Source organism: Cygnus atratus, chromosome 15, assembly GCF_013377495.2.
Source record: "Cygnus atratus isolate AKBS03 ecotype Queensland, Australia chromosome 15, CAtr_DNAZoo_HiC_assembly, whole genome shotgun sequence".
NCBI lineage: Eukaryota > Metazoa > Chordata > Aves > Anseriformes > Anatidae > Cygnus > Cygnus atratus.
In genome coordinates this window covers 9,278,207-9,300,121 of record NC_066376.1, presented here as the reverse complement: position 1 = coordinate 9,300,121, position 21,915 = coordinate 9,278,207, and the positions used below count along the sequence as shown (strand labels likewise).

The window sequence follows — 21,915 nt, the reverse complement described above, 5'->3', positions numbered from 1 at the left end:
ATGAGATTATCACCTGAGGATGTGGTTATTCGCAGAAGTCATTAAGGAGCTCCCAAGTGAAAAGTGACAGCAGAGAGCATGTTCTGTTAGGCCATGTCATAACCCAGTCATATAGGCACTAGGCTAGCACTGTGAAGACGTGGGTTTTGCTTGTCGATACATCCCAGGCTTATTGGGACACTTCAGGCAAGTTATGCCAGGGATAAAAGTTACTTAACTCCATTGCAAAGTAACGTAGATGACAAATGGTGTTCAGTGGTAGTGGTGTTAGTTTTGTATTTAAGAGGATTTTAAAATCTGTTCATCAAAAGACCTGGAAAAAATTATTTATAAAATAGTAAGTTTTTCTGAGCCCTCTAAAAGAGTTTTCAATATTAGGCTGCACAGAAGTATCTTTAAGAAGAGAATGGTAACAGAGGTTCTCTGAAGTCAGCTCTGTAAGCTCTGAAATCCGCAGTTGTGTCCAAATATTTTGCTGGGGAACAGCAGGCAGGAGAGCAGTGTAGCTGTTTGTCCGGCCTGGCTTTCTGTACCTTCCAAGGGTTTATTAACAGCGCTGGCAGCAGTTCTGCAGCTTTGCACTACAGCAGTGCACAACTGTGAAATGGGAGCAGAAGTTCTCTGCACTATTTCCCCTCTGTTTTCATTTTCGTAGCCCGGCACCTTCGTCCTGTTGCAGCAAGTGAGGCTGCTGGTTGTAAGATGTGCACGTTGTGCGGTGTATCAGTTGGTTACTTCTGGGTTAGAGACCTGGGGAAAGCACAAGAGTAGTGTTCTCCTTCAGTTTGGTAGCTATTAACATGTCTGATACTTGGGCACCAAAACAAATCCATTCTCTTTGTTTCAGGATGCCCAGAATGGAAGCTGTGTTTTTAATTATCATAAATTTCAAAGATTGCCCCAGGCTGTATTTGGTTTCCATAGAAATTTTCCTAAGGTAAAATGACAAAACAGTAATTTTTCATTTTGAATCAGCTATCCATGAAAGATTGGATTTAGGTCAGAATTTATTACCCTGCGGAACTCAAGCCAATATTTAACATAATGTCAGCTATCTTGATACTAGAGAATTTTAATGGCTATGCAATTTTATTCAATGATGAAGTTATTTCAGTTGTGTCATATATGTCTAGGCAATTTGATGTACAGAGCCTTGAGATGAAAATTGGATAAACATGGAAAATGGTGATTGATTGGTGGAAGGTTGCAATAATGTCTGCCTTGATATACCTTTTATTGTTAAATTATTTATCTAATGCAATCTCCGACACTTTTAGGAGTCTTTTAAGTTGGCATTAAATCGATGTTTAAATCTTCACAGTCAGAAAGGCCTCATAACTCAAACTGATAAATATCTTCTAACTTGTCAGGAGGAATAATGATCCATCTTAATATCTGAAAGTAGGAAAGGTATTATTCTCTGTATTTGCTATGAATCCCTGTAGAAGGATTGAGCCATAAACCAGAAGAATTAAGATTAGGAGACAGAGAGAAATATTAGAAAGAAAAAGTGGAGTAGTAGTTTGTCAGGGGAATTGAGGGCAAATGCTGCTTGCTTTGAAAGATGGGTACAAATTCTTGTCAGGAGCGAGCAGCATCAGGTCGGCTCACCTCACCTCACAGTGCTGGCTGCCCCCAGGGGACCTGCCAGTCCTTCCCCAGGTCCGCAGGGCTGCTGGCTCCTGGAGGGGAAGAGAAGGATCTCGCTTCCTAGGCTGCCAAGGCATGTGGATGGAGCACATTCTCTGGATAACAAAGCCTGCTTTTGGCTGATTCCTACTTGGTATAAAAGCACGTGGTGGGGCAGTGGAGTAGAAACTGGGGCTTTGGAAGAGCTGGAAGCAAAACCACGGGATTTGCATTGGGATCTGTCCCTTGCATGGACAAGCCTGCTCCCATGCAGTGGCCAACGAAATGGCCCTGAAGCCCCGGCGCTTGTGCTCGGTGCTGCGTGGCCTCTCATGTACTTGGTCTTACCCAGAGTTTGCCCAAATACAGATAAGTAATTTTGTATTGCATTGTCCAGAAAACAGTATAGATCATGTGCTTTGTTTTCCTCACCTATTAAGTGCTGTATGGCGAAGGACTGGGTTATTTGTATCAAAGGCAAGCACAGCTGAAGCTGCCCCTTGCAGTCTGTACACCAGTTTAAATACCAGAAAGAAATAGTAAGCACAGTCAGTAGGGAAAAAAATGAAATCCTTCCTCAGATGGTAACTGAACCCTGTGAAGAGTGAATGGGAAGTGCAAGTTCCTTACCTTTCTTAACTAAGGAGATGTTGTTGAATGCTAATGCTGGGATTTTCTTTGAATAATAGAAAGCTTTTTGGTCTTGGACATGGAGGTGGAAAAATTTATCATATGGAGAAATGGGATGTCCAAGTGAGTTTTCATCTTCAAGCATTATGGATCTATTTCAACTTACATCTAAAACTAACCAGCTGCAATAGCACAAAGCTTCCCTAAAAATACCTTTAAAACTGTCTGAGTTTGTCCAATATTCAAGCAAAACAGGAAAACCATCCATCGTCCCTGAGTACATTTCAAAGCTGAGGAAACATATTTCATCACTTGTATAAATCTTGAGTGGAAATAATTGTTATGTGACAATTTTCTGTTCGTTATCTTAGATGAGAACTGAAAATGATACCTGATAGCTGGCCTCAATCTCTGTAGCTTCGTTTGGGTAGACCAGTGAACCTCACCAAGGTGGTAGCTTTTCTGAAATGCCGTTGTGTTCCTTTCAGATGGCATTTGCCATTCAGAAACCTTACATTTCTCCAGATTAATTGGATTAAGCTAGACAGGGATTTTCATAATGCTGCACAGTAGGCATTTAGCATCCCTAAAACTTCAGGCTTCAAAGAACAGTTACCTCAGCAGTTCAGGCTCCCTACCTGGACTTGTTTATTGCTTTGAACATCCAGACATACTTTTATGACTCATAATCATCCATAAAGAAATTTAACTGTTATTTAAAATGCTCTGTTGGGAAGGCTCAGTAGTTATTAATTAATAATGCATCAGGAAAGCAACAAAAAGGCAGGTAAAGATGTAGTTAGAAGTATTGGCTGTGTCTCTGCTGCCTGCAGAATCGGATTTATGTCTCATTTCCCAAGGGCTAGCTCATCGGTGAGCACTGGGGCTCTTCTGTTCGTACTCCAGGCACTTTCCTTATAAAATACTGAATGATGCATGAATATATCTATTAATTAAAAGTAGATCTAAATGGGTTTAATACATAAAGCGTTGCTGGCATGCCGGTGTGGATTAAGAGGTGCAACTGCCAGAAACCTCAAGAGAGGAGAACACAGAAACACTCCACAATGTCTTTGAGATGCAGAAATTTAAGGCTAAGAAGTATAAAAAGGCCAAAACCAAATAGAAAATCCCCTTTGAACTGCTGCTATATATTGCTAAAGAGAATTAATAATTGAAGTGTATACTTTAACTAATGAGGTTCATGGACATCAGTTTTGCCACCTTATCACGGTGCTGGTGAGGATTAAGGCCAGTGCAAACCTGGTGGAAGTGGGATGATGCTTGGACCAGTTGAGTGCTGCTTGGCTTGAAGAGAAGGGATGAGCTCTTGGGAGGTTTCCTACACCCACTGCTGGATCCGACTTGAACTCTATTTAGCAATATTTTCTTCAATTTGACTTTCACGCTGATTACCACATTTGCAATGCGTCCTGTTTTTGTGTGGTAATTGGTAACCTGGAAAATTTACTTGGTGTGCAAGATTTAATATTAGCTTCTGCTGTCCTGCTGACAATGAATTAGCTTTTTGGACTCTATCATATGTTCTCAGCAGGCACATATGTAATTAAAGTGAACACACGTTGGGTTTCATATTAACACTCAAATCACCTTTGGCAAAAGGTCTCTATGTTCCTTTGGGATTATACTCTTGGGCAATGTAATTATAGTGTCAACTGTAATTGTTATTTTTAAATATTTCTCAGTTTAGCCTATTAACCCTTTCCACACCAGTTGACCTTTGGATTTGAAGTGATTTTGTTCTAATAAGGGTTGCTGGCAAATGGACATCCTATTTCAGATGATGTCTTCAGTGCTGTGAAAGTTGTTCCATTGAACGTCAACAGTTTGGTGTCAAAGTACATTGAATTAGTTTACAGAAATTTCAGAAATTGAATGTGGTTTTGCATTAAGGAGAAGATGGTACTTAGTGTGAAAGTAAAGTCAGGGTGGTAAGCAGAATGCCTTTTTTTTTTTCATTCTAAAATATTCTAAAGGATTACCTTTAGGCCACTTTGGTGTTAATTTTAACGGCATTAATTAGATCTACCATCCTTGAGCACTTCAGTTGCGTGTGGCAGGACCAAGGTTGGTAGGGAACAAGGAGGGAGGTGTCACTGAGGCATGAGGAGAAGAATCCTGAGAAGTGATTTTGTTTTGATAGGGACTACAGGATGGCTTTTTGCTCCATCCAAAGAAAGGGAGAGCGCTGTATACGCATCAACAGTGTGCCTTTAAGCAATGCCATCTTGGGAACTAATCTGAAGAGGTTTTTCATCATTCTTCTAGTGTCAGAGTAAAGATACTAGACAAGAAGTGATACTTGAAGGAAATTGCATCTCAGTTATGTTTGGTTCTTTTAGCTAAAACGGGGGATTGTTAAGGAAGCTAAGAGTTGGATCTGCATTTATATGGATAAAGGATTGTTCAGAGCTGAAACAGGAACAAACCAAGCAGAATTTGGCTCAGACGTGCTAATTCTCCTTTGATACTAATTTTACGAGTCGCCATTGATTTCAGATGGGTGACTCCTGCTTCATTCATTCATGAATTCAGCAAATGAACTTCTTTGGTGTTTTTTTCAGCCTTTGAGCTGTGGAAGGATGAATTCCACAGCTGCGCAGAAGTGTCCACAGCAGCAGCTGCAGTAGTAGTGGGAGACCTTGCTCTAATTCCTCATCCTCCGTTGTTGTTGTTGTTTGTTTGTTTGTGTTTGTTTGTTTGTTTACTTTTCCATACGTCAGAGGTGCCAGCATTAGGATTCTTACTGATCCCACCCTGGCAGATAGCGAGATTTATAACTGTTCTTACAACAAACCTGTTGGAGGCCTTCCTCTGTCTCTGTTCCCTCCGCCTCCTCCTCATCCTCCTCTTCCTGAGGAAGCTGAAGGTCTAACTGCAGGGAGGACCGACTCTGCTCACCCTCCGTGCCTCCTGTTGCTCGGTGTCCAGGGGCTGCAGCCAGCCGACAGCCAGGGAGTCTTTCTATGTAGCTAGGCTCTACCAGTATTTCATATTTTCCTCAGTCTCTTTTTCTTAAAATATGTTATTTTACAATCTGTGAGATATTTCATGTATTTCACGCTTTCTCGTCTCCCAAATTAGTTTTGCGTAGCAGTTTTGCTGCCAGTTGATGATTTTTCTGTCCTGCTTTGCCACGAAAGCCAAGTTCTGAGTGAATTGTTTAGTTTGGAGTTCCAGCCTTTTAACAGAGGAGGAACGGAGTTACATCAGAAAGTAAGTGCTTTTTTTTTAAGCCACCCCTTCTAAAAGGGGCAGTCAGATAGGTTGTGTGTAAGTGTGTATGTGGCAGGAAAAAGAAAAATTATATTGGAAGTCAATGCTACTGAAATACATCTAGAGCTTCAAAGCATTTTTTTAGCACTCGCTTTACCTAATTATAATGCATAACTGCTTGGATTTGTGCCTTGCTTCATAGTATGCTGCACCGCTTATTCCTAGAGATCAACACTAATACATCGCGTCCGCTCCTGCCAGACTCCCCACGTTCAGCGCTGTGAGCAAGCGGTGCACAAGCAGAGCCTCCCTGCAGCCAGGCTCTGGCTAAACCTGTGCCAGTGCATGGGCAGAGGTGGTGGGAGGGCAGGATCAGTCCCACCTGCAGTACACGGCCAGTGCCCAGTGCCTGGTTCCATGCCTCTGGCTGCTAATGGGAGGTGGGGAGGGCAGCCTCTGCTACAGAGCTAAAATAATCTTGGGAATTATATCCATTACTATTTTTTGTCTATAAAAAAGGTTAGCACTAACATTTTTATTTTTAAGTGTTGTGCAGGAATTCTTTTTTTTTTTTTTTTGTGGTAGAGGGCAGACTCTTCTACAAATGGTTGTTTAAGCAGCTCCTTGATGTCCAAAGACATCATAGCCTTGTTAAAGTCTGTGGGAAATGTATAGCTCCAGTTTATAAATTATGGTATTGTTGCAGGAATGTATTTCATGTACAAATTCTCCCCAGATGCTTTTAACAGCAGCCAGTAACTTATGTAGTCAATACAATGACATTTTTCTGCACCCCCCCCCCCTTTTACAGCAAAACTGAAATGTCTAGTGAAATACAGAAAAAAACAGTTTAGTTTGCTGTTGTCGAATGATTCCTTTGCCAGCAATTTGATTTTCCTTTATTTTCCTCTAGTGGTATGCTAATGGGATCTTTTTATACTATGATGGAGTAATAGAGTGGAAGTCCTTTATTTTAGCAACAAGATTGTGCTTTTCGTCTCTGTTCTTTGCCCATAAACATAAGTGCAAATATACATCCTTGTGAAAAACAATCCAAAAAATTTTCATGACATTTTAAAAATCAAGCTCAGCTGAGATGGAACAAGTAGGAATTTGTTGCTTGCTTGTGAAAGTAGTGTAGTAGGGGTTCTTTTCCTCATTGGCTCAAAGGCATGGATGGTAAAGGGCAGCATCCCCTTTTACCTGCTGAAGGTCCACTTACTCGTCAGTGATGTGTCTAAGTAACTGTTGTTCAGTCATGAAACGGGAATTTAAAATTCTTTCTCGGGCTTATTTAATTGCATGTCTTTATGAATGAAAGAGATTTTGATATATTTAAAAGGTCTTTTTTTTGATATCTAAAATCTGTCTTCTGTATGGCATACTTTTGCCATTGCTGGGAATGCTCACCGTGAGCTATCATCACGGTGCACTTGGTGCTGGGCTCAGCCCGCACAGATGGGAGCAGCTCAGGGCAGGATTTGGGCTCGGCTGCGGTGAGGCTGGAGAGGACAGGGAAGCTGCAGAGGCGTTCAGCAGCCGTCTTGTAAATGGATGTGTCGCTTGCAGAACCGATCACAACGAAGCATGGAATTGAAGATACGATTTTCAAGGCACCCTAATTGGATTAGAGGGATTGTATTAAAGATATGTTGACTATGAAATGTTTAGAGGATTAATGCTCAATGGTTTTCTTCTTAAACCATCTGTTCTAATCCCTCTTGATCAGCAGCAGCTTCTGGAAGGCATTGCAGCCAGGAAGGGGAGCCCAGCCCCACCTCTCCCATCCGAAGAGAAGTGCCATAGTTTGTAATATGTGGTGGACAGACCGAAATTCTCAGTCATCGATAGTCTGTACGTCCTCAGCATTTTTGTTTAAGTAGGTTCAGAGTTACGGTTGTCCCTAGTATTAGTTTCTTCCCCAGATGCATACTCCCCTGCTGAGCATTTTCCACGTGAATGCATGATTTTGCAATATCAGGGTGGCTTGTGCAAGAATTACCATCCATCAATTTCTCCTCTGTTTTGACCTGTGCATATATGATAAAATCCAGCTAAAGGAGTGTGGTGCTATTTATTATTCAAATGTTATTGTAACTTAGCATACCATATGAGTAATCTTTCGAAGTCTGCCAAAGGAACCAGTGTTAATTGCTTACAATAGAATATATTTGCTGTTGGAAATGTCACAACGTAATTATGTTCCATTTCTCTGGCTGACAAGTAATATACTGGAAGAAAATTGGTCCTCTTTTTCTTCTGTGTTGGGTGAAATTCTTCATGCTCACCCTTTAAGTAGTATACATGGTAGCAAACTTTCTTGAAGCACAAGAGCTAATCAATGATAAAATAATGAATGTGTCATTATTCAGACAGAAATAAAAACTACATCATGTAGGGATTGTGAAGTGCACAGGGTAAGATTATGAAAATTAAAATTATACTGAATTTGTTGATGTAATGCACATAAAGCAGGGAGAAGTAAAATGAGCTTATAGATGGATGTCAATGTTAAGGAAAGGCCCAGATCTTTGAAAAGACTTGTAATTCTTGTGTAACAGTTCCCATTTCTGCTCACCAAAAGGACTTCCTCGCTGAGTAGCCCTTACGAAGCTGGCGGGGGCTGGGGACTATAGGAGGGAGGCTGGAGGCTCCTGTGGGGAGAGTTGGCTGAGCCCAGTGATTGCAGAGCTGGATGTGAAGCTGCCAACGCTGGGTAAAGTCACCCAGTCCTGCTGGTACTGCTGAGAAGAGTTAGCAAGAAATCCCCAGTGCTACAGGGCGAAGCCTGCAGGAAGGGAATGGGTGTGTTTGTGCAGCCTTCTTGCTTGTGAGCAGGTTTGGGAAAACCATTGATAACAGTGTCCTTTGCCATACGGATATTTCTGTAGAGTTAGTTGTCAGCATGTGCTGAAAAAAGTATGCTCTGAATGCAGAAACTGCATTTCTTTGCGAAGCAGGTTTTGGAGATGTGGTGTTTGAGTTGAAATATTTCAGTTATGATTATTTGTTAGCTAGTGCACCAGTATGTACAGTGTGTTCATATGCACACAGAATGTGTGTCCATGGTACATGTGCATACGTGATTCTGATGCCTCACACATCTTTTATCGCCGCGATGTTAGATTCTTACAAGCAGTCAGCTGCATCCTAGCCCTGCAAGTTTTGGAAATCCACGAAGCTGAACTCACCGTGGCGCAGAGGAAGCAAGCCTGGCAGCTCTGGAGTGCCACACACGTGCTTGCACATGTGCTATTTATCTTTTGGAGCTTGCACACAGGCTATTTATCTTTTGTCTCTGTGAAGAGATTCCTGTTAGTTTCACTTGCAGTGCAACTAGTGTCAGCTAAAACGCAAGTCTGAGTTTTTACAACATTTTAGAACGTGGACACACAGCACAGGTTTACAGATTTATTTTTGCTTCATTGTTAGTGTCAGTCCTTCTCCATACCTAACTAGACCTGTTCAGACTAGCTATGCAAAATACCTGTAAAAGCCTTCACTTTTTTCATCTCTTACCAACATCATGTTTATGGTTACCTTGGGCACAGAATAAAGGCAGACTCTGTCCTTCAAATTCCGAATCCAAAAAAATAGGAGACGTGTAATGAGAATCTCAAAGGATAAATTTCGAGTTAGCAACCCAGGTCCCATACAGTATAAATGAGCTCAGTCCTGCTGTTGCAGTGAAGTTACTCTGGCTGTATGCTGGGTAGTTACAGCGTTTAGCTGTACATTTCTTAAGACTATCTGGGGAAAAGATCCTTGATGTAGGACGTGAAAGATGACAGCATGGTAAAACAGAGCAGGAAGACATTGATCAGCCAGGTAACAAACCCTTTTATCTGTCTATTCGTTCCTCGGTAGTCGCAGCAGTACACAGATACCTCCTGGGAGCTAATGTGAAGTAGAGACTGTTTTAACTATGTAAGTGCCTGTGGTTTATCGGTTACTCGTGCTGTGAGCATGACAGGAAAAGGAGGAGTAAAGCTTATAGATGTGCCAGTCTCGAAATACCCTGCAAAACAGAGAACGGGTGCTGGAATCAAGAAAAACTTTCAAATGCTAACGTGAGCCTTGATAAGGCTCTATTTCTGTTGTGCTTGGGATGTGTTATGTTGATATTGTTGCTTTCTTGTTGCCTTGGTTGCTCTGCAGTAACTGGTTAGCTTTCAGGTTTGTTTTAAACTTGCAGATGATTTGAGACAGAAAAGAGAAGAAAGTCTCAACAGAAATGAGGGCACTTTCAGTGTTTCCTTCTTGTTTTGTACAAGAGATCTAAAGGCTTGTCCAGCAGGGAAGGGAGTGAAGTGCTTCATTTCAGAGAAGGGCTGACTCCAAAACCCACAGCCCAAGCAGCTGGTGGGCTGTCAGTGTGTCCGAGCAAGGAGGTCGGTCTGTCTGCAGACAGAGGGCAGGCACCAGGCAGGCCCCCTCTGGTGCACGGTTCAGACCACCTCAATCAGTCGCTGACTCATGTCTGATTCAGGTGCCCCAAGGGCAAACTGCAGGACCTGGGGTCACATCAGGGCTGCCATCACGCATGTCCCCAAGCAACATCTCAACTTGACTGGGGTGAGCCTGACGTATGTGTGATCCCCTGCTGTTGCCCATGCTGTCAGAGAAACCCAAGTCCGTCAGCAGAAAGGAGCACTGCTGCACTCTGCCCAGGTCTGCAGCTTTAGCAGCCCCTAGAGGGTCCTTCTGTCTCCACCAACAGTTCATAGAGGACGGTGTCTTAAGGGAGGCACCTGAACTATGTTGCTGCACATGGGCAGCGTGAGTCTGGCCACTGTGACAGATCAGAGGGGCAGGGGACAGCAGGCATTTCCGTCGCCAGGAGCCCCCGTGGGGGCCTCACCAGGAAGGAGGTGCTGGTGGTTGGTGCCCTAAATGAGCTGGCCAAAGGAACTGGTGCCTCCCAGCTTTTACAGAAGGCAGAGTGCTGCTGGCATGGCTGTAGCTGGACCCAGAAAATGCAGACAGTGGATGAGGTCTAATCGCTTCAGGTTGGGTTTGTGTCATCAGTTTTCTTGGGAGTAGGAAGACGTCTTGTCTTGGCTGCAAAATTCCCGTTCTCATCAGTTTGGGACTGTTGAAAGGAACATCCTAAGCAACAACCACGGGCGGATAAGATATCAAAACAAATGCCTCATCTCAACCCTTTCACTGCTTTTTCCCTCCTGTAGCCCCCCCTCCTTCCTAAAGAGCAAAAGGTGCCATGCTGGGTGGAAGGCAGCTTCTGGGCCATGGGCGTCTGAATGAGGTGTCTCCAAACCATAGAATCACAGAATGATTTGGTTTGAAAGCAACCTTAAAGACCATCTAGTCTGCCCCCTGCCACGGTTAGGGACACCTCCCACTGGACCAGGGTGCCCAGGATCCCGTCCGGCCTGGCCTTGAGCACCTACAGGGATGGGGCAGCCACAGCTTCCCTGGGCAGCCTGTGCCAGTGCCTCGCCACCCTCAGAGGAAAGAATTTCTTCCTTATAGCTAATCTAAAGCTACCATTTTTTTAGTTTAAAGTCTTGTCACTACACTTCAGGACAAAAGTCCCTCCCCAGCTTTCCTGTAGCCCCCTTGAGGCACTGGAAAGCTGCTATAATGTTTCCCCAGAATTATTTGGAATTATGCTTGATTTTGGTGATTTAGCTGGTTGGTCTCCACAAGTTTTGACTATTACTGGTGGAAAAGGAGAAAAGTTCTTCTCAGATATGATTTAAATCCCTGAGCTGAGGGTCCCACCCTGCCAGGGGCTCAACAGAGAAGTCAGTCAGCCTCTGGTTAGGCCAGAGAGCCAGGCTGGAAAAATCTTTATTGGAGCATTTTCTTAGAATTGTAATGTACAGGTAACTTTCTCTTGTTTGGTGGTTTCTAAGGCTTAGAGCAACTTTTAAAAGGTCAGATTTCAATTCAGCCTTATAGAGAGTGCTGTCTTTGGTGAGGCAGCACAGCTTTGAAAAGAAAGAGTTGCCTCCCAAATGTTAAGGCAAACTGAGGTACAAGATGCTTTAGTCTTTTTCTGCAAGAAACAGTTGTGTCTGTTGTTAGATCTGCTGTATAGTGTATTTCTGAAGTCCAGTGATGTCACTGGGTTATTAAGAAATGCATTCTAATTCAGCATTAATTAATCTAATGTTGCTTTCCTGTGATATTTATTTCTTCATGAGAGGCACTGAGAAAAGGGAGAAAATACTTGGCTAACACACTCCAGCAAAACTACAAATAATCAAGATTTGTCTCCCAAGAATGCCACCATTTTCATAATTAGAATAGTCAAAAAAGTGAGCTAGATAGTTATCATAGTAAATTGTTCAGTATGAGTTGCAAGTGCAATGTAGCAATAGCTGATAATTAGACTGTCATTTGCAAAACATAAAAATGGTTTCAATAACTACTTGAGACTGACTACACGACAAGATGGAATTTTTATTTGAAATATGGCAGACTGCTTCTGGACTGAACGCTGCCTGGGTTTGTTTGAAACCTCGCTGATACAAATGTGTTGGCACAGCACGCACACCTATCTGATGGTCTGCACTGAGGTAGATTTTGCACAGTCCTGTGTTACTGCGATTGCATTGTGATACAAAAGATAGGATTTGTTCTCAGGGTTCTTGTATTTCCTCCTTTACAGTGAATCCTTCATATCATGTGAAAAAGGTCCACTAAGTTTCCTGGGGCGGGGTGTCTTTCTGTTAGTGTCTGTTGGACAATGCCTGCCCACTGGGACAAGAGTTCTTGAACGAGTGTTTGCAGTGATGCATGCAATACAAATGTTAAACAGCTATAACAGAAGGATGACAGAGCAGGGATGGAAATGTTTTTCTTTCAAATTCCAAAATAGAAAATCATCTTCTTTTTTTTTTCCCTGGGAAAAGATAGAAACAATTCATCATCTTATGATCCAACTGTGAGCATGAAACAGTTCTACATGTGTCCTCTATCTTTCTACCTTCCTTTCTTCATGCACACCTTATTATTCTGTTCATAGAAGATGTAGAAATCTCTCCAGCATGGGGGTTACAGTGAAATCAACCCAATTCTGTAACTACAGCCATTTTCCTTTATTATATTGAAATGCTGTGGGGGTACAGAACTGCTTAAAAGTTGATGAATTCACTGTATAGAAACTTGCAGTGACCTCCTGAAAGGACTTGTCCAGCTGTAAGGCAGGGACTCCTCGCCTCTGACTGCCCTCAGTTTGTGCTGTCATCCTCTGAGATGATTAAAGCAGACCCAAAGTGCCCACATCAGCAGCCCCTTTGTTCTAAGCCAGAGCTTCTGCTCAGCATGGGAGAACATTGCTGAAATCTGTCTCTTTAATGTTAAATGGACAAGTCATTGAGTGCTTGTAAATTCTGTCTCGCTGCTTCCCACCTACCTTGCATTGATTTTTGCTTATGGGTTACTTGATCATATGAACTTAGAGAGGATCATAAATTGCTTCTGTAATTCATGGTAGAGTCTGAGAAAGAAAAATACTTGAGCAGGGTTGTAGAGATAAAACATTAGTGCAAAAAAAAAAAAGAATATCCACTTTTCAATAGCAGCATAATTTCTGAAATTTTATCCAAAGTTCTCAATGTTAACTTACAGATAGTAAGTATGGGTAACAGCAATTTTAAGGAAATCTTCAGAGCATAACCGGGAGCATTTCATTTTGCAAATCATAAGCATTCCTCTCAAATCCATATGTCCTCAGGAGAGTTGTACAGATCTCAGCTGATTTCACCTCTCCTGCTTTGCTGAGTGAGGTAAAACCCAGTAGAAGAAGCAGCACGTATGAGTAGTCATGTTAATTATCTTCAGCAGGAGCCTGGCTTGCTTTGCTGGAGGTGAATCCCAGCCCCTCCTTTAGCTGGGCACTGGTGACCGATGAAAGTGCTGACCCCCAGGCAGAGGAGAGTTGGTGGTCACTTCGTAGGGCGCAGGACTTGCCTGTGGTTAAAGCTGTCAGCATCGAAATCCACCAGAATTGTACCTGCTGCCCAGCTCAGCTTTTGGGCAATAGCCATCTGCAGCGTGGTACAATCCTATTTGAACAGACCTGTTACATACAGATAATTTTTTTTTAAAAAATCAGTGCTCACCTAGAATCTTTTCTTTCACAAAAGATGTCTACAAGGGTCGCCATGGAAATAAGTGAATCATTTCCCATATTGGAGGTGAAAATTGGCATTCAAAGGCTGGGATTCCTGTTGTTAGTCTTCTGGGTTCTGGGACAGGAAAGTTTGCTTTCTCAACTGATAGGTGAGGAACCCACAGTGTGCTTCAGAAGCTACCTTGTCTGTGCAAGGTGTCTTCACTGCAGGGTACAGACAGAACATCCCTCTGGAGCCTGATGGCAAATGAGGCACTTACTGAGACACGTCATTACAGTTACAGAGCATCCTCTCTTGCTTAACTCCAACAATAACACCCTCTCTTGTTGGAGTTAAGCAAGAGGGGATGTTCTTAGATAAGTCCAGATAAATTTTGCTGTCTTGAAGCCCTCAAAGAATTTTCATGAGATCCTAATGACTTACCAGTGAATTGCCAGAAAGCTGTTTCTTTGTTAATATATACTGTCAGCTACTTCTGTTACTAGGTATGTTGCAAAAATTCAGGCTTCTAAATAAAGGAAGACTTTTTTTTATTCTTGTCTCCGTTTGAGCACAGCGGAACTGTCTTTGCTCTGCACTAACCAAAATGGAAAAGTTTCAGATGAAAACATGTATAGTAATTTTCAGTCCTCTGGCTTGATATGAGTTGTGAACAATTGCAAAAAAGGAGTTTATAGCAGAAACCTACAACTACTGCTCACTTGCAGAAATGGCCCCACTGAACGGAACAGGGCCCTTCCTGTGAGTTCAGGGAGGGATGCAGAGCTCTGCCTCTGTGGAGCACTTATGGCTGGCACTCCCACTAGGGAGGCATCTGTTTGTGTTTATGGATGCAATAGCAGTAAATACTATGCTGTATTGCACAGCAATCCCTCTTCTGATGTCGTCTGTCAGTTGATTCATGGTATCAAGGCACGATGCACGCCCAGAGCTGTGCTTGGGTCAAGGCAGCAGCATCCAGGTGCCTGTCTCTGTGTAGTGGCATTCTGCTGAACAGACAGGGCAATGCTGAGCTGGGAATAGAAATGGATAGATTAATTTGGAAAAAATAATATAGCTCACAAAATTCATTAAAAGATTGTTTCGTGCTGCTAGAGAAGTCTGATGATCTCATTAATTAGCACTAGAAGTAAAAGATTAGCAAGTTGGTTCAGAGTTATGTTGGTGGATGATTGAGCATTATGTGGCACCACAACAAATAAGAAAGTGCACAATGTTTATTGTTCTGGCATTTAGTAATACTGCAGTAGCTGAAGATTAAACTGTTAATTATGAGCATTGATTTCTCTGGGGCTTAGGAAGTGCAAGCCAAAACTGCACTGGAGCAGAGATTCTCCTGTTACCTGCAGAAAGAGGTAGTGTGTTTTCCTGCTAGGAAACCTTGGAAATTGTGTTGTGTTTTGAGCAGGAAGCCAGGAAGGCAACTCTGATTTTTCCAAGTAAGTTTATAAAAGGTATTTGGTCACAAAGCAAAAGGGCACTTTTTGTTTCCAGTGTGTGATGGCAAAATGCATCAATATGCTTGGATACAGGGGCTAAGAAATGTTTGTTACAGCCTGTGTGAGCAGCACTGCTTTTGCTGAACTGGTGGTTTGTCTGAAGCAGGCAGCACAAGACGTCTCTCCTTGCCCACGGTTTCCATTGCATAATGGAACTGCAAACTTGGAAGTTTCGGAAAAGCCCTGCTGCTGTGCTGCCTGTGCCAGGTGGCAGCGAGGACACTTCTTTCACTGTCCCCACTCATTCATGCATGCAAAATGATTTCCAAGGCATTGCCAGATTATAACTGTAACAAAACATTCTTCCGTTTTTTTGTTTTACCTTGTATTAACATTGTCAGCATTTCATTAGATTTTATAAAACACTGATCTGCATAAGTTACCCTAGAAAAAGGGAATTCCATGAGCCTGTAGGAAAGTCCACTTAACAGGCATTGCACACGCAATGGGAGTGGAAGATAAATCTGGAATTTTATGCACTCAGAGACTGCCATAAATGATCCTGGAGTAGGAAAAGAAGGTGGGAATTCTCCTCTGCTATCTTGATACATTTTTCTCAGAAAGACAGATGCTGGCACAAGCAGAGGTGAGAGGTGTTAGTGAGTGCCCAAGTCCCATGCACCTGGTGGGTGAGGAGGAGACAAGTGAACAAAGAGGTGAAAATACTGTAAAGGGCTGCTTGGAACCAGGGAGAGAAAGCTGGCCTTCAAAACTGCTTTTTGTTGGACTCGAGTAACCAAGAGTGGAGGCCACTCTCACACTCTGTGTGAGATTTAGGGCACATGACAAATGGCAGTGCAGTGATAGCACTGAAGTAGCTATCAAATGCAAGTTCTGCCTTAAAATCCTGCTAGATTATCACTGTGGCATGTTAGGATGTTAAGTGAGAAGTATCTGAGGCGTCTTTTGTGTCTTCTGTCCCAACACCCAGAAAGGGACATGCTCCGAAGTGAGAGGCAGATCATTAATAAGGAGACGTTACCATGATGTGAAAGACTATGGTGTGCACACACATGAGAAGCCTTATAGAAGTGTCATGGTTAGAGCCCTTCTATTCTTGACATGGTTTATACAGCTCTGAACTCCTACTGTATTTATTTAGCAAAAAGATGCTCAATGTTTCCTGCCAATTTCATCTTATTTGCAAACCAGACTGGTCCTCTATCAGTGGAGCAGTCTGCAAAATAGAGGGTGCTAATCAGCCACAGACTAAAAACAGGGAAGTGCCAATATAAAGCCAAAGTAGCGGATACTCTGACACATGGAAAAAATACAACATTCTTACCTTTGTGAAATTCCAGGCAGCCAGGGAAAGGATTAGATTACAGAAGCCGTAATAGCATGCAGGTGGAAAATGGGACTGTAAAGACCTGAACCTCAAAAAGAAGGAAGGAACACATGGAAAAAGAGGTTAGAGTAGGAAACTAGCAGGGAGGAAAATATGTCGCTTCAAGAATTTATTAGAGAAACCTGATGAAGTGAGGTGGCATTTCAGATGAAAATTTGGTAGGATTTTGTTTTCAGTAATTGCTATATAAATGATGGTGTGGGTATTGAAAGCAAGTGAGTTTAAAATAAAAGACCCACAATATGGCTATTTTAAATTCCCATCACCTTTTACATGGTCATTGCAGAAAGCCACTAATTTCAGAAAAGAGGTATCCAAAAATGTAATGAAAACCACTAAAAATCTTTGCGTCTGTTGATGGGACATTGTCAGCCTGAAATCAGAGCAGTTTAATGAAAAATGGGTTAATTTAGCTACTGCAATTGCCCTTCATTCTCCTGCCAGTTCTCCTTGCAAGCATGTTTTCTTTCTTTCACGATCACTTTCTGTCCCTGCTGCTGTGCAAAAGCCCTAAGCATACCCATGGGGAAGCTCAGCAGCAATGTGGGAGGAACAGAAGTGAGTATACATAAATGCCATAGTAGGCTAACTGGAAATGATAGAAGAAATGAAATTTAAGTCCTGTTCTAATCTTTTAAGCCGAGTCTTATTGAGTTAGTGGTGGATGATTTTTTAAAGAAATGCCATTTAAGTTGTCAGTGTCCTTTTTAAAATTAAGTGTGACTCATGGGGCTAGAAATTTCCTGATAGGTAGCCCGAATACATTTTCGGGCATGAAAGTTGCATTAATTTATGAGCAATGCTACTGCAGATAGACATTCCTCGAGGGGCTGTGGGAGGTAAAGGTCTTTTACCTGGGGCAGACAGGCACATGGCTGCCTCCTAGCCCCGTATGTAGTCCAGCAAAGAGCCTTATTCCAGAGGCTGGGTACAACTCTTACACCGACAGCTTTCCTGGACCTCCAGGCCAGGAAGAACAGGTCCTTACGTAAAGGAGGTAGAATACAGAAACACTGCTGAAGAGGAGAACCTGGAGGGAGGGTCACAGGAGGCAGTGAAGCCATCCCTCCCCATGACGTGCTGCTGCCATTGCAGCAGGACCTCTTGCTTGTGCCTATCTAAAGGAGTCTTTCAGTTACTTAAGTACAAATTTCAGTGCAATTAAGTGGATCAAATTGTTCAGGTAGCCAGAGCCAGTGTTCTGCGAGCTTTCAGTTGCTCTGTTGTTCTGAGTTCATGCTACTCCCCTCCCTTTAATAAGGAGGAGATGCAACAGGAAGGATTAAGCAAAGTCCTTTTTTCTGTGTCCAGCTTTTCTTTTGTAATTAATCCATATGTATATAAAAGAGTATTTGGTATTGTTTACTTTTATCAACATGTTTCCAGTTTCCTAGAAACGGGAAGAAGGCTTTCCCTCACACTTACTCTCTCTTCATACTTGGCAAATGTCTGCTTTTTTGTTCCACGTGTTAACTCAAGTGTCATTGAGCATGTTTTTTTAATTACTTCAGGATATGGTTTGGGAGGCACAGTGGGCTTCGTGGCTGTGCTGGCGCTGGCTGATAGCTGGGCCCAACCGCCGCCTCAGGCTCGCCTGCGGCCTGGCGCAAACCGATGGTACGTGGAGCTGGGAGGGGAGGGGCAGCCCCAAAGGCAGAAGCTGGACACGACTTACCCAGATACGCTCCTCCCTGCCTTTAGGAAGAAACGGAGGATGCACGTCAGGTTGAAAAGAGGATGATAGAGCTTAATAAGATCCCCTTCCAGTCTTCTTTTCTCAAGGCTGAACAGACCCAGGTCTCTCAGCCTTTCCTCATAGGAAGGATGCTCCAGGCCCCGACTAGGCTCTTGTTGGAAAGGTAGGAAAAAACAGCTTTGGTGAGGAAAAAACTCTTTCCTTATGTCAGAGGCAAACAAAAATGTGATTACTGCAGTGCCTATAAAGCAGCATAAAACCCAATTCTGCTGTTTTTCCAGGAGGGAAACCACTTTCAAGCAAAGCAGGTTGAGGCCCTGTGCCACCCGTGGTTGCTGCTGGGGGAGGTCAGCGTGGGCAGAGGAGTGGTTGTGTTGAGCTGGTTGTTTACTGAGCACATACACACATACTGAGTCTGAAATATCCTATTTGGTCAAAACATGGTCGATGAATAAAGGGAGACATGTTGGTGTTCTTGCACATGATCTCAGATGCTGCTGATGAGCTGGTTCAGCTCATGCATGGCCGTTTCTAAACCTTCACCTGTAATGTAAAATGAATGATTAAGTCCTGCCCCTGTGTACATGCATTTCTAATAATTAAATATGTAAGTGCAGCATAATAAGAAATTCAGGCTTTTCAGGATGGTCAAGTGGATTTACCCTTCTGAGGAAATAAACCAAAATGACATCACAGATCATGGGACTTCGAGAAATTCTCCTTTTTTTTTCTTTTTTTTTTTTTTTTTTCTTTGAGGGGCTTGGCTACCTTTGAGACAATGATATTGCCTAAAAAAGTCTTTACAGGTGCAAGGGGGAAAATGAGGCAGGGGTGATTTGTGGGGTTTTTTGATCTTTGGGGTACTTTCTTTCCTTCTGCTAATGTTCAAAATTTCAGGTTTCTCCTAAATAATTTCTGTTGAGAAAGACTCTTACAAGGTCAGAGGACTGAAGGGGTTGTTTGACTGAAGAAAGAATGTCAGGTTTTGGATAAAATTGTCCTTTTTTTCATGATGTTCAGGTTTGTGAGTTGAAGAGATGTTACAAAAAACAAAGCACTCTAAATTCCTGACTAAAAATGTCACTTCAGCTCATCAGTACATCCTGTCATAACCTTACAGTGTGGTGTTTTCTTTAGAAAACCGAGACCATAAATTCCTGTGTTAATATAAAAGTGAAAATAAATTTGAAATAGGATTGTACTGCCTGCTCTCACACACGAAGAAGTAAAAATGTGCAGGTTGCCATTTAAATGGTCCAGGCTACATCTGCTGTTCCAAATAGATGCTATCAGTTGAGATAATCCTCAGCTGCTGTTAAGCAGCAGTTTCACCAGCTTTTCAGCGGAGCTGTGCTGATCAGAGGACTGAGGATTCTTTGGTGACGTGAGGGGTTTCTTGCTGGAGGAGTTGGCTTTGGCATTTTTCAAATACTTTGAGGTGACTTCCCATCAGAAACTGCTTTTGAAAAAAGAGCCAAGGTGAAACGTGTACTGCTCTCTGCTCCCCTGCCCTGCAGATACGCTCAGAGATGTCCTGTGTTTTGTTTTTGAACAGGAAAAGCCAACAACAATGTGCAGTGGGATGAGGACTCCGTAGAGTACATGCCAGCCAACCCAGTCAGGATCGCATTTGTCTTGGTTGTTCATGGCAGAGCTTCTCGGCAGCTCCAACGCATGTTTAAGGCTATTTACCATAAAGACCATTTTTATTACATTCATGTTGACAAGGTAATATATCACTGGTTATAAATTGCCTGTCTTGCCATCTGTCAGTCTGCCCATCTTTGTCATCTTCATCTTCTCTTTACCTCTGCTGCGTAGAGTGCATGTCACTTCTCATCTCTCCATCTGTTATATGTTTGGAGCCACTTTTTTTTTTTCTTCTTTCTTGTTATCTTGTCTATGTAACAGTCTTCATTTCTCTTTGTATGTTTATGAATATCTATTCATGCCTGTGTGTTGTACATTTAGTAACAGTAATTGATAAGTTGATGCAGACTAACAGCAGTGGCCTCTTGGATGGAGAGCTGGCCTGAGGTGCCTCGGGAGAGTTACTTCCCACTGCAGAACAGAGGGAGTAACGGTAACCTCCTTCAGGAAAGCCCTTTGGGATCTACTGATGAGAAATGATAAATAAATGCTAATTGCACTGATTAGCAATTACTGTAGTTGTAATAAAAAGAACTAAAAGAGAGCTCTGCACTTTTCCAAATTAACGTTTAACAGAACGCTGTGCGCTGTGGCAAGTGAGGGCAAAGCAAAGGCAACGCTCAGGTAGTCGAGAAGTGCAGCTGCTGGTTAGTGAATACAGGGAGGTACAGTTTGGGACAGAGTAACTTGAACCTGTTACTTTTTTCTCCTGTAAAGCGATCCAATTACTTACACCGACAAGTGCTCCAGTTTGCTAACCAGTACCCAAATGTGAGAGTCACTTCTTGGAGAATGGCAACTATCTGGGGAGGAGCAAGCCTTCTGTCTACCTACCTGCAGAGCATGAGGGACTTAATGGAGATGAATGACTGGCCATGGGATTTCTTCATTAACCTCAGCGCTGCCGACTACCCAATCAGGTACAACAAGTCTTCTAAGAACATATGTTTTTTATTCCTAAGGGGAGTAAGTGCTGATGTAAGGAATATCAGGCTGCTGTCTGACATCCGTGCTTTTGCCATGGAGACAGTTGCCTTGCTGTACCCCCCATGTGTCTGTTGCTTGCCCAGAAAGGACTGTGGCTGCAAGCAGGTTAGCAGCACCAATTCTTCACTTGCAGTGAGGAAGCAGGTGCTGCTCTATTTAGTCATTATTTCTAGCAAGGGGCACCTGCAAGAGAGGGAGTGAGTAAAGTAATGGGAAGTACTGGAGCTAAGCAAACAATCCCCAGGCACGGAGAGATTGTTCCCTGCCAGGGCTCTGATCAACAGTATGATTTGATGTCTCAGAAAGTATTGAAGGTGTGAATGTAGATTCAGTGAAGGTAATGTTCTGCGCTTCCTTTTTTTAGTACTTTCTCTGCAGAGGATAATGATTGTAGAAGTGACAAATAAGTTGCTAGGAGTCAATTATAGCTTCAGCACCAACCGTTGCCTGAATGTCTTTATTCAGACGGCATCAGGCAAAGAACTTCACACATCACCACATGACAAGGCTTGTGATTTTAAGTGAAATAGTAATCTTTCTGCATTTGCATAACCCAGACCCCACAGCTGCATTCAGTAAGGTTTACTACATTGTGCAAAAGTAGATAGTCCATAAAAAGTGGAAAAAGGAGGGGAAAGAGGCAAAAAAAAAAAAAAAGTGTTCTTCAGCTGTTGTTTTTAGGCTATAAGAATTAACAAGAAGCGGGAAAGAGGAAATTAACCTTGTGACTTCTGTTTCCCTGTATGCTGAAAGGAATCAAGGAAAGGGGAAGTAACTTTCTTGGGTAATGTTCTAATAAGCGATGGCATTACACACTTTTAATACTAACAGTAAAGAAATACGTTAGCAAAAGACAGTGGAACCACCTGATTAGGTTCCTGCAATATCTCTCTTAAATTATGAGTCCCTTCTTGAATCTGCTACTCAGACAGAAATCCCCACTGAAGTGAGAATGGTAACAACATGAGCTTTTGCCTTAGGAAGGATTTTGTGAGAACTGACAAAAGGCTTTATCTCTGGTTCCTATTTCTATGTACTGTCAGCAAAGAGAAATGCATCACATTTCGGGGAGGAAAACTAGGGAAGAACACAAGAGTCACAGAGAGTGCACTGATACTGGAACAAAGGAGTTTG

The 21,915-nt window shown here is 42.6% G+C and overlaps 1 protein-coding gene across 4 annotated transcripts in view; it reads left to right on the top strand.

Annotated features, from left to right (window-relative positions):
- XYLT1 (xylosyltransferase 1) overlaps nt 1-21,915 on the top strand; it is a 185,402-nt gene that overhangs the window by 103,838 nt on the left and 59,649 nt on the right. For all 4 annotated transcript variants that reach the window (XM_035548728.2, XM_035548730.2, XM_035548729.2 and 1 more), the window contains exons 3-4: nt 19,700-19,872; nt 20,512-20,714. In XM_035548728.2, coding sequence (XP_035404621.1) covers nt 19,700-19,872; nt 20,512-20,714 — 376 coding nt within the window. The remainder of the gene's footprint in view (nt 1-19,699; nt 19,873-20,511; nt 20,715-21,915) is intronic.